This window comes from Megalobrama amblycephala, linkage group LG5 (genome assembly GCF_018812025.1).
Source record: "Megalobrama amblycephala isolate DHTTF-2021 linkage group LG5, ASM1881202v1, whole genome shotgun sequence".
NCBI classification, from domain to species: Eukaryota; Metazoa; Chordata; class Actinopteri; order Cypriniformes; family Xenocyprididae; genus Megalobrama; species Megalobrama amblycephala.
The window spans coordinates 19,080,421-19,093,483 of NC_063048.1; the positions used below are offsets into that span (position 1 = coordinate 19,080,421).

At 36.4% G+C, this 13,063-nt stretch overlaps 1 protein-coding gene across 2 annotated transcripts in view; it reads left to right on the forward strand.

The window, feature by feature from the left end:
• Positions 1-13,063, forward strand: part of ctbp2a (C-terminal binding protein 2a) — a 58,766-nt gene that overhangs the window by 2,628 nt on the left and 43,075 nt on the right. For both annotated transcript variants that reach the window (XM_048191002.1, XM_048191003.1), the window contains exon 2: positions 10,545-10,697. In XM_048191002.1, coding sequence (XP_048046959.1) covers positions 10,640-10,697 — 58 coding nt within the window. In that variant the 5' untranslated portion in view covers positions 10,545-10,639. The remainder of the gene's footprint in view (positions 1-10,544; positions 10,698-13,063) is intronic.

Genomic DNA, 13,063 nt, shown 5'->3' on the forward strand with positions numbered 1-13,063 from the left:
TGAATGCGTTTATCATATGCATGTTTGTGGTTGGTAAAAGTTTTTTTTATTTTTAAGCTTTTTTTTATTTTGCACGTTTCAGGTAGACCTGACTACATTCATTGCCTTATTGCATCGGTTGATATGCTGAGCTGTGTGTTTTTCAGCATTTAGTTTTTTACTTTTACATGTGAGAACGTATTCTTTCCCAGATAAACCAATGTGCAAATATCCAGTTTAGCTCTTTTAACAGTTGTGTTGAGACCGTGAATGTTGACATTCCTCCTTGAGCGGAGCACAGAAGTGAAATGTGTTTGTTTATGAGCAAGTGGATGAGTGCAGCGTGAATTTTAAAGATCGACGCTCACTTGAGCGGTACAGAGAGGATGAATATTAATGATTCTCCTCAGTTTAATACCTTGTTTAACACACACTAATATGGCCTCTTTTGCGTATATCCTAGTGTAGCATTCCTGTGATTTCTCAACAGTAGGAGTTAGGAAGAGTGAGAGGATGTCTGACAGTGCCTGATAGGAAGGTAATTGGTATGAAATTGGAACATGGCATCGGCCTAGAGCCACAAAATTCAAACTTTTATTTCATTCACCGCTCGCATGTATCTCAGGGATGTGTCTGGCTGTCAGTCAGAATGTGATGAGATTCATGCTTAAATGTCTAAAAGAAAAGATTCATTCAATTCACTAGATATCTTTCCTTTTCTATTAAAGAGCAAATTTTTGAAGAGGAGTGGAAAAGAATAACAGAATAATGTATGATTGCGGGTAATTTGTTCTGTTTTCTGTGTTGTTGCTGTTAATGTCAGTGAACCTCGACTGTTTTTGGTTGCCCAGTCATAAATGATCTCACAATCTTTCTCCTGCCAGAGTCAGTTGTAGAGGAAATGCTACAGGCTTTGCTTCCTGTTTTCTCTCATACAGACATGAGACCATCCATGTGCTTGAAAAGGGGGGGTAATCCCTAGTGTAAAATTTAAATCTAACGCTGCAGAATTAGATTTACCCGCGCAAAATAGAATTAGGTTCATTCAACATGGGTGCTTTTACTGTGTGTTCACTAACTTTCATTGATTATGATAATTCTGTTTGTGATAAACACATGTATAAACATTTTGGCCAGCAATGATAAAGATGGTATGATGGCAGATGCAGATCATATATTTACACATAATGTTGTGACTTTTGTTTTCATAAAAATCATGTGAATTGTTTACTTTGCCTAAATCTCCATTGCAGTGTTTTGATGCTCGATCAATCAAGAATAGATGCCTGCACACTGAAAATGAAAACTCCAAACTTTATTAGAAAACAGATAATTCTACCGGTTTATCGTGTCTACCGGTATATCACCACTATGTGCACAGATAAATCATTTATAATAAAAATACTGCTGCAATATTCCATAAAAGAAACACGACTTGTCAGTTTTGTTTTAATAGTGACTATAATTCTACTACCCTGTGTTGTGTGTGAATTACCCCTTACAGTACAAGAATATACTGTAAAAACATAGATAACTGTTCAGTAATGTTGTATCATGGCATATAAAAAAAGTACACACACACACACATTTTATATATATTTATATATATATAATACAATACAATACACTGCCCGGCAAAAAAAGAAAAAGTCGCTGTTTGGATTTTTAATAGGCAAATACTTAAGAATCTATGAATGGATCATTATTACAGTAATTATTATGTTTCTAGCATGTTATATGTTTGGCAGCGGTTCTTTTAACCCTAACAGATGGAGTGTGTAGATTTTCATTTCTTAAACAACCATGTAGGAAGACACATCATGACCATATTCCAGGATGACAATGTCAAGATTCACCAGGGTTAAAATTGTCAAAGAATGGTTCAGAGAGCATGAAGAATCATTTTCACACATGAATTGGCACCTCTGAGTCCTGACCTTAATTTCATTAAAAGTCTTTGTGATGTGCTGGAGTAGACTTTACAGAGTGCTCACCTCTTGCATTGTCAATACAAGATCTTGACCAAAAATCAATGCACCTCTTGATGGAAATAACATCACAACATTTATTTCCATCATTTTTTGGTCAAGATCTTGTATTGACAATGCAAGAGGTGAGCACTCTGTAAAGTCTCCTCCAGCACATCCCAAAAACTTACACTGAGGTTAAATTCAGTGCCAGTTCATGTGTGAAAATGATTCTTCACGCTCCCTCCCAACAATTATTTCACAATTTGAGCCTGATGAATCTTGACATTGTCATCCTGGAATATGGCCATGATACATCTTTAATACTCGGTTGTTTAAGAAATGAAAATCTACACACTCCATCTTTTAGGGTTAAGAGAACCATTGCCAAACATATAACATGCTAGAAAAATAATAATCACTGTAATAATGATCCATCCATAGACTCTTAAGTATTTGCCTATTAAAAGCCAAACAGTGGCTTTACTTTTGGTCGGGCAGTGTATATATGCCCTGTTATTTTTTATAAACTTATGGCTTAAATTGCAAAAAAAAAAAAAAAAAATCATGTATGTTTCCAATAATAATTAAATCAGAGTGGTGTTGAACATTTGAAAATGAATCACTGATACATTGTGCAACTGAGTTTCCCTAAATTGTTTTTATGGATCTTTTCTTTGAGGGCCACAGGCTATCTCTGTCAGATAAGGGGCATAATAACCCCTCACCCTCTCAGGGTAGAGCAGATGTCACTTTAGTCAGTGTTCGGATGTGAGGAAAATGGCCAAAGTGCTTGAAATAGCTGGATTTTCAATATTAATCCCTGAGTTCCCTGAGCTGAAATCATTTTGCGTCGTAGGAGGTGATGTGAGCAGTCTCTCCTGCAGGTTATTAGAGTTTGACTTCAGGAGTGAGAGTCAAAGCGGGGTCATTGAGTTCAGTGTGTTATGAAGGGGTCAGTGAAGCAAGGGGCCCCTTCATTGTGCTCAGACTGTGAGGGGTCGGGGCAAAATGCTTAGCTTATTATAGCTGTGACTATCAAAGATCAATACAGCCATCACATAGCTTTTCACACGCTGTTTGTGGAGTTATATTACAAATGCCGGTTCACTTGTTTCTGTTTGTTGAAATGTATTGTGGTCTTTTTGTGACGCATATGAGAAGGTATCTGTCTAACACCAAGAGGAAGAAAGCAAGAGACATGACTAAGAAAGAAAGTAATGCAGTAGGAGATACAGATGCATGAGTGGGGCCAAGTGTTCATGAAATCGCATGTGAGAGAGAGGAACTTTTTGTTGACGTTGCTTTTTTTGTTGCTCAGAAGAATTAATTGAGCTCTCAGTTATTTTTCATTTAAAGCTGAACACTAGTGGCTACAGACAAATGCAAAAATAATGACCATAATGAACACTTCTCTCCTACGGTTAAGAAATCTTTGAGTGAATATTAGGATCTCTGACTTATGATTGCAGACTTTGCTGTTTTGGCTCGTCTGAATACAGTTTGAGACATTGTTGAGAAAGAGAGTGAGGGGTATTACATTAAAGTATTTTTATTTAACTTTGAAAGCCAAAGAAGAAAGAGAATTTAATTTTGATACAATATCAACATGTTTTTTAATCAACAAAATGAAATGTGACTCCTTGACAGAGCAAATATTTTTGAAACTTTAACACCCCAAAATCCTTTTTAATGTAATTAATTTGTTTAAAGAAGAAATATCATTTCATTTTGTTGCTTACTTCATCAACCATGTTTTTAAAAATCACATTTTTTAAAGTAATGTCTGCTCTTTTTAAGGCATCATTTTGATTCTGTTTACTTTGCATTCTCTCTTCTGCTTGGATCCCTGTTAATTTTCTCTCTGTATTTCCGTGTCCTCTCCCTCCCACTCATTTCTCCCCCTCAGTTCTTTCTGTCTCAAAAACAAAGTAGCACATTTTATACTTATTTTCATGACACTTTATAACGGTACACATTTTCTGGAAAACAACAGAATTTAATGTAATTATTACATTTCCGAACACTTAAAATGATCAAAAAAAGAATAAAAAGGAATTGAGCAAATCCTTATCCTCTTGTGTGACATCTTTGTCCTCCATTGTGACAGTACAGGTGTCACACCATAGGATGTTTCAGCCTTTTGAGTCAGTTAATGGCTTTGCTGTTCGTAGCTAACCTGTCATTAGCAGTTAGCAAGACACATTTGCATAATTTTCCATGATTATGTAGTTTAACATACATTTTTAATTAAAAAATATCATTTAGGGGTGTCACACCAAAGGACAACAAAACTTAATATAGTGGTTCCAAAAAAGTTAAATATTTGAACAATTCCGAGACAAAAACTATCCATGTGCACATGTAATGGGCTTCACAGGGGGCTTCAGTAACATGATCTTGAATGGGGTCCATGAAATAGTTAAAGATGTATGTGGAATTGCCCGATTTAATATCTGAATATGGTGTCTCACCAGAGGACATAGTGTATCAAGATCCTTTTAGAAATATATTTATGAAAAAAGTGATTACCATTTTTACTAAAATAGACACTTGTAAAATTATGCCTGAGGTATTTATTAACATTTTTAGGCTTTTGTTTTTAATTTATAAAAGTTGTAATTTATTGAACCATGCTTGAGACAGTCACACCATTGGACAATTTTGAGATTTGGCTCCAAAAATGTAAAAATCTAATAACAAAGCAGTTTTTTTTTTTTTTCAGGTCCATGTAAGACAAAGAACCTGATGACAATACTAATTATATTCATTTTTGTCTTGTGTATGACTGTGAAAATGCCATGTCACATGATCAACAACCTATATATAGTATAGTGTATATATATATACTATAACTAACTTATTTATATACATTTTTTAAAAATATACTGTATAGAAGATATGCACGTGACATCACCGTCGACCGTTATGACTGCGGTTACGCCCACTGAGTAGCAAAAGACTGAGTGGCAGCATTGATTTTCAGCACGAGTGCCGCGAAAAACACACAAAACACATCCAAAACGGGAAAGAGCTTTGTGATTGACTGTACAAATAGCTTTGACACCAAATCTGAGGTATATATTTACAGACTGCGGAAAGCAACAGAAAAAAGAAGCAAATAGGTTGCTGCAATTCACAGAAACAGCTGGACTCCAGGCAAAGAAACATATTTTGCAGTTATCATTTTGTGTCAAAATGTAGGATTTTGGGGTTTCATTTTTGGGTGAACTATCCCTTTAATGTTCCCATTGAGTTCATATTGAGATCTGAGTTTTGATTGTAGACTTTGTAGTACATGCGATCTAGAGGAGACTAGGGTCTTTTCTAAGGGGAAACTCTGAAAATTAGTAATTTCAATTTGCTCTTAAACGGTAGCAAATAAAGAGAGGAAGAAGAAAGCAAGAGGATGTGGGGAAGAAAGTGAGATAGTATTTATGACTCAAACAGAAAGAGATATGTTGGGAGATATGGAGAGTGTGGGAGTGAGGTCAAGCGTTCATGACACGGTTTCAAAACTCTGTGGTGTCTGCAAAACAGTGTTTAAAACGGGAGACATTGCGGTTTATCTTTTATCACACTTGAACAGTGACACATTGGGAGAATTCTCTCTGTTCTTCTAAACACTTCCAGCGCTACCTCAGATAACCTTCTAGTGTTTCGGCACACTTTACTGAAGTTGATTTAAAACCTGTCTTTTCTCTTTGTGTGCGTTCAGGAAGTGAGACAGTCCTGCTGCTTTGATGAGCACTGGCATTTCTAAAGGTCTCTGGAAAAAACAATTTGTGATTGCTTGAAATTATTCAATGCCACAAATAAGTATGCAGGAAATTATCTGCATATTTAAAATGCCACCTCAACAAAGTGGTCCAGATCCTTTAAAGAATGAAACATCTTGAGAGCAATCGCATAGAAGTTTGAAATTCAGTGCTCATTTTGGAGAGGATTTGTAGTTAAAGTGGTAAAAGAATAAATAGGCAAATCTCATAAAGAAGATCATGTTTCACCACAAAATCAAATAGGGGAAAAGCAGATTATATTTTGCCTTAACAAAGTAAATCGTGTTTCTAGGACTAGTTGTTTGTTTTTTGTTACATTATTTTCATTGGGATTGTGCACATTTTCCCGCAAAATTCTCATTATTGTGTTGTATTGAAATTGAGTATAAAACAAAAAATTAAGTGCAACAAATATAGACAATGAGAATTACAATAGTTTCTCTCTCTCACACACACGTGAAAGAGTTTGACACTGAAAGAGTGAAGTATCAAAGCAACGTTTAATGAGAACATTCCCATAACAGCTCAGGTTTGCATAACGCTCAATGAATATTAAAATGAAGTGAGGTCAGTGTAAATGTGTCTATTGTGCAGGATAAACATGAGGAACGAAATGCGCAAACATCAATCATGGAGAGTGTGGCTGTCATAACACACACACACACACACACACATACAGGTGCAGCTGAATCAAAGCAGCAGGTTTGTGAATGGAGCAGATGTAATTCATGCTTTTTGTGAAGGAGTGCTTTTAGAAACACAAGTCTTTGAAGTGGATACAGCTGATGTCTTTGTGTCGCTGAAAGGTGTTTTCTCTTCCAGTGCCGTATGAACCGTATCAAGAATTACAACTCGAACTGTAACCACTTGTGCTGCTCTTTAGATGAGTTTTGTTGGTTAAATAGAATTACATATAATAGTCTTTCTGCTTAATATTCATCAGTAGCTAATCATATAAATGTATACTGTCAGAGTTTGCATTTATTTGGGAGTGTACTGCAAACAGTCTTGCCCACTGTTTCTATGGCAGGTTTGTGTCTCTGACCTCAAACACCATCACAGGAAGTGATAGTTGCCTTGGTGACAGGATGACCTTGGTTAATTTATAGCACATTTTTTCTCTTTCTGTTAGAGCCGCACGATTAATCGTTGAAAAAATCGCAGTCTTGATTTTAAACATCCACACAATCTCATTCCTAAATGACAATGAATCGGCCATGTCTGTTGTCTGTCTAATGGCCTTTGACAAAATCACAATATTCAAATCTGCGTCTGCGCTGCTGCTGACCCAGAGAAAGTAGGTATCCTATAAACATGAAACAGCTTCACAAACAGACTTTTCTTTTCCACCACAGACTTATTTCCGTGTTACAAATATTCAGATTATTACAGAAGTACTGAAACAAAAGTTTATAGTTCAGATAAAAACACTGATCAAAAATAGAGTAATAATCGCCTTTTGAATGTAACTTGGTGCTTCAAATAATGATTGTAAACGCCACTAGAAATGACTGTTACAAATGTTTTTGTCATTGAATCATTCATTCAAGAGATTTGTTCAGAAACAAGTAGAATGAAACAAGTAGAGCTGCTCGATTCTGGATAAATTGGGAATCACGATTTTTTGTTTTAAACAGAGATCACGATTCTCCAAAATAACGTAATTTACTATAAGTTCTGACAAAATGTTAATTGCTGCAGTCTATTTAAAATTAATTCTTCTGAATTATTAAAAAAACTTGGTTTGAATGAATGATTCAATGACTCGCTCATAAATAATTCACTTGTTACATTAGTCTTGTTCGAGATTCGTCGGCCCTACGCAGTCCGATCGGCGAATGACATCAAAGTACCGCGAGAGCGATTCAAAAGCATAAAGAGTTGTATGCTCTTCAAATGCTCCTGCTATACTTTGATGTTTTGAGTGAGTAGGGCATAGGGATGCTCACTTCCGACTGGAATTAGGGCTGGGCAATATATCGCATGCGATTGTCACGCGCATTTCGACAGTAAAGCCGATTCCCTGATTACCGCTAAATCGCCATCACTTGCTTTCAAATGGAGCGGCATTTAATAGACAGAGCCGTAGTTCACTGACAAGATACGCAATATCGCGTTCATTATCGAAGGCGATCATCCGCGATAATGAACGCGATATTGCGTATCTTGTCAGTGAACTACGGCTCTGTCTATTAAATGCCGCTCCATTTGAAAGCAGGTTATGGTGATTTAGCGGTAATCAGGAACCGGCTTTACTGACGAAATGCGCGTGACAATCGCATGCTATATATCGCCCAGCCCTAATTGGAATTTGCCCAGTGTTTTTGAATGGATCTCTTGAATGAATGATTCAATGACAATTACATTTTTAACAGTCACTTGTCGCCACCTGGTGGCGTACCGATGTAATCGATACAATTGTTATTTGAAGCGCCAAGCTACTTTCAAAAGGTGATTTGCTCTTTTTTGATAGCTTCCGTAGGCAGCAGACTTTTAGATAGCAGACAGTATACAATCTTTTATCCCAGTACTTCTGCGATAATATGATTATTTGTAACACGGATATAAAGATACAGTGTGTTTAAGACTGTTTCATACATGGCAACTGCTCTCTCTGGGTCAGCGTCAACACCACCAACACAGATTTGAATGTTCCAGTGTGATTTTCTCAAAGCTTTAATAAGGCCACTTAAGGATATTTCGTCGGGTTTTGTCGGATCAGTGTGTTACCCCTGTCGGAGTCTGTTGGTGCCAACTGAACATGCTGAATCGGATTTAGAATGCCTGAGAGAAGTGACATGCTGTAATCTGTTGGCAGTCGTCGACTATCTGGTAATTGTCTGTTCAGAATCGTGATCTCTATTTGAAACAAAAAATTGTGATTCTCAATTTATCCAGAATTGTGCAGCTCCATATGGAATAATGCTCTTTTTATGGTTATGATACAACGAAATGACATTTACAGTCATTTATTAACCATTAATGCCATTACACCAGTTTCCAGTGTCACATGATCCTTTCACAAATATGCTGATTTTCTAACATTAATCTATGTTAGAGAGAAGAGGTTTCGCTTTCACCTTCTCCCGTGACACCAACGCCAAATAAATGTGTGCGAATTCATGCCCAGACTATTGTTGCTGCCTAACAGGTCAGATCTTTCAGATTACCCAGCATTCAGCTGGAAAAAACTGAGTCTTTGCTGACCTGTGTGATCCACAGTGCTTTGCAGAACAGATTGTGTGTGTGTGTGTGTGTGTGTGTGAATTTGAATGTGAATGTGTTTAGGTTTATGTTTGTGTGAAAAAATCACAGACAACCAAGGCCAAGGTGGCGCAATGAATACCACAGATATGCTTGTGAATTTACAGAGATCATTGAAAGACAGATCCGGAAAAGATGGAATGGGAGGAAATGCTCAAAAGGATATGATTGTGAAATGCACTTTTTTTTTAATTGAAAACGATCTGTTATGAAAGACCTTTTATGAAAAGATCCTTTATACATTTCTCTCAGGGTCCTCTCCTGTCTGGAGGGTCGATATTTCTCCTTTAGCAGGATAGTTGAAATTGAGTCATGTTTTTGTAGGATGGCTGAGTGTGTATGTGTGTGTGTGTGTTTGTGTGTACGTGGCGCGTGCTCTGATAAGTTTCAGGTTGAGTAGGAGGGCACCGGTTCTTAAATCACTGAAGCGATATGTGTCTCGGTGAGTTTGTCTCAGCGTGGGACTGGAAGTCTGTTTGTGTCTCTTTCTCAGCTCTGAATCTGCTGCCGCTCTGATTAAGGATGACTGGCAGCCCTGTGCAGACTCTTTCTGATTTTTTTTTTTTTTTTAAACCCCAATGGGCCAACAAAACAGTAAAAACTTACTGGTTTGAAGTTACAGACATGTGATTGATTCAGTTAGTTCACCCAGAAATGGAAATTCTAACTCACCCTCATGTCAGTCCAAATATATGAGACTTTCGCTCATCTTCAAAGCACAAATAAAGATATTTTCAGTTAAATATGAGTAATTTCTGTCCCTCCATTGAAAGTATATTCACCCAAAACTCTGACAGTTCAAAATGTTTATAAAGATATTGTAAAATAAATCCATATGAACCAAGCGATTTAATCTAAGAGACAAATTCTTTGATGAACAGATTTAATTTAGTCTGTTCATCAAAGAATCTTGAAAAAAATGGCTTCTATAAAAATATTAAGTGGCATAACGGTTTTCAACATTGACAATAATAAGACAAGTTTCTTGAGCAGCTAATCAGCTTATTAGAATGATCTGGATCACGTGACTGAAGACTAGAGAAATTATGCTGAAAGTTATGCCATCAAATGCGAGGAATAAATTACATTTTAAAATATATTTAAGTTATTTTAAATTATAATATTTCATAGTGTATATATCTGTTTTTACTGTATTTTTAATCAAGTAAATGCAGCCTTGGAAGCCTTAAAAAACAAAACTAAACAAAAAAAAAAAACTTACAACCACAAACTTTTGAATGGTAGTGTACATAAAGATTGAAAAAAGTCCCTAACCTTATATATGAGTATGCTTTAGTACCATTAGTAATATCGTGGTCTAATGTTGAATTTTGTGAATATTTACATTATTGAAGTTAAATGTGTTATGAATGCAGCTTTATGTTGTCTTTAAAGCTCAAATTCTTTGCAAAATATTGTTTTAATATTTATGTTATTAATTTGTTGTTTCTCCAGCTGATTCTAATTTGAATAGTATCATGGCTCCCTCTAGTGGCAGAAATAAGTCATTTTGTCAGTTGTCCACTGGTTTCATCTTGACTGTGTTTCTGTGCAGGTGTAAGGTGGCGTTATGCCCACTGGAGGATTCTGGGGGCTGTAGTTTCCTGTTGCTAAGCTCAGTGAACAACAGACGAGGAGAAACGAGCTGCCATGGCTTTGATTGACAAACACAAGGTCAAACGGCAAAGACTCGACAGAATCTGTGAGGGTAAGAAATCTTGACATGTCCACTAAGTACTGTCTCAGTGCCATGGTGCAGTGGTGGGAATACTATGGTGCTTTGCTATATGCCATGAAACATAATAACTACCATACATATAAACCAATATACTGACATTACCATGGTTAAACTGTATTGCCAGGTATTGGGAATACCATGTTTTTTCTTTATACACTACAGCTCAAAGGTTTGGGGTCTGTATGTTTTGAAATACGTCTCTTATGATCACCAAGGCTGCATTCATTTGATCAAAAATACTGCAAAAAACAGTGCTTTTGTGAAATATTATTACAAATTTAAATAACTTTTTTCTATTTTAATAATATATTTTAAAATGTAATTTATTCCTGTGATAAAATGACTCCAGTCTTCAGTGTCACATGATCTTTCAGAAATCATTCTAATATGCTGATTTGCTGCTCAAGAAACAAACAAATAACAGCATTTATTTAAAATAGGGTCTTTTATAACATTATAAATGTTTTTACTGTCACTTTTGGTCAATTTAATGCATCCTTGTTGAATGAAAGTCTTAAAGGTGCCCTAGAATTAAGTATTGAATTTATATTGGCATAGTTGAATAACAAGAGTTCAGTACATGGAAAAGACATACACTGAGTTTCAAACTCCATTGTTTCCTCCTTCTTATGTAAATCTTATTTGTTTAAAAGACCTCCGACGAACAGGCGAATCTCAACATAACACCGACTGTTACGTAACAGTCAGGATCATTAATATGTACACCCCCAATATTTGCATATGCCAGCCCATGTTCAAAGCATTAGACAAGGGCAGAACATCTGGATGTGCACAGCTGAATCAACAGACTAGGTAAGCAAGCAAGGACAACAGCGAAAAATGGCAGATGGAGCAATATTAACTGACATGATCCATGATAACATGATATTTTTACTGATGTTTGTACATTTTCTTTCTAAATGTTTCGTTAGCATGTCGCTAATGTACTGTTAAATGTGGTTAAAGTTACCATCGTTTATTACTGTATTCACGGAGACAAGAGCCGTTGCTATTTTCATTTTTAAACACTTGCAGTCTGTATAATGCATAAACACAACTTCATTCTTTATAAATCTCTCCAAACAGTGTGTAATGTTAGCTTTAGCCGCGCAGCATAGCCTCAAACTCATTCAGAATCAAATGTAATACATCCAAATAAATACTATGCTTACATGATCCAATGTATGCAAGCAGCATGCATGACGAACATCTTGTAAAGATCCATTTTGAGGGTTATATTAGCTGTGTAAACTGTGTTTATGCTGTTCAAGGCAAGTGCGAGCTCCGTGGGCGGGGAGCGGGAGATTTAAAGGGGCCACAACCTATATATCGGTGCATAGTTAATGATGCCCCAAAATAGGCAGTTAAAAAAATGAATTAAAAAAAAAAAATCTATGGGGTATTTTGAGCTGAAACTTCACAGACACATTCAGGGGACACCTTAGACTTATATTACATCTTTTAAAAAGAAGTTCTAGGGCACCTCTGATTTCTTTTAAAAAACTTTTGAATGGTAGGGTATATATACCATGGTATGTACATGGTACTCTAAGATTTCTATTAGAAATGACTCTGGTCCAAAAGTCATGATATTAACATTCTCCCATGTCTAAAAACCTAATAAAAAAGACCTTATTTGGACTTTTTTATTAGTGTGTTGTTTCTAAACTCTACACAACTTAAAGGACTTTGGTTGTTTGTCAAATGCTGTTGGAATATATATGTGTTTGCTTGTGGGCATGTGTGATAAATTATGTCATCTCGGGTTTCCTGAGAAAGTTTTTCCAGCTTCCCAAAATGTTCTTACTGAGCCCATTTGAGAGTCATCAGAGGCAGATTAAAAAAGCCAAAAGAGTAACTGGTGAAACTAATGTACGTTTACTCCGAAACACATGCTGAACGTCCACTAAAGTTGACATCAGTCATTATGATGCAATGTTCCTCTAATGGAGCAGGAACTTAAGTTACAGTTTAAACCCCGTATCACATATGCACAGACGCACACATACATGCAATCAATCCGTAATCCCCAAATGCTGGGAAAGTTTTCCATCCATTCCATGGTTTGGCATCTCTCGGCTGCCTGATATTATATTAGCATATAAAAGTTTGCATTTGGCTCCTGGACCCCCTCGCTGGGACTCCTGAATGCGGTTGATCTGGCAGCCTTGCGTTTTCTTCCTCGCACATCAATTAGGCCCACAGTTAGGAAACCAAGGAGGGAAAATGTGCCTCCGGGGATGTTGTAAACTACACTGTGTACAAAGAGGAAGGGCCAGAGAGTCATTGGTTTTTAGGTCTGAAAGGGTGTAGTTCTCAGATGAGAGATTGGCTGT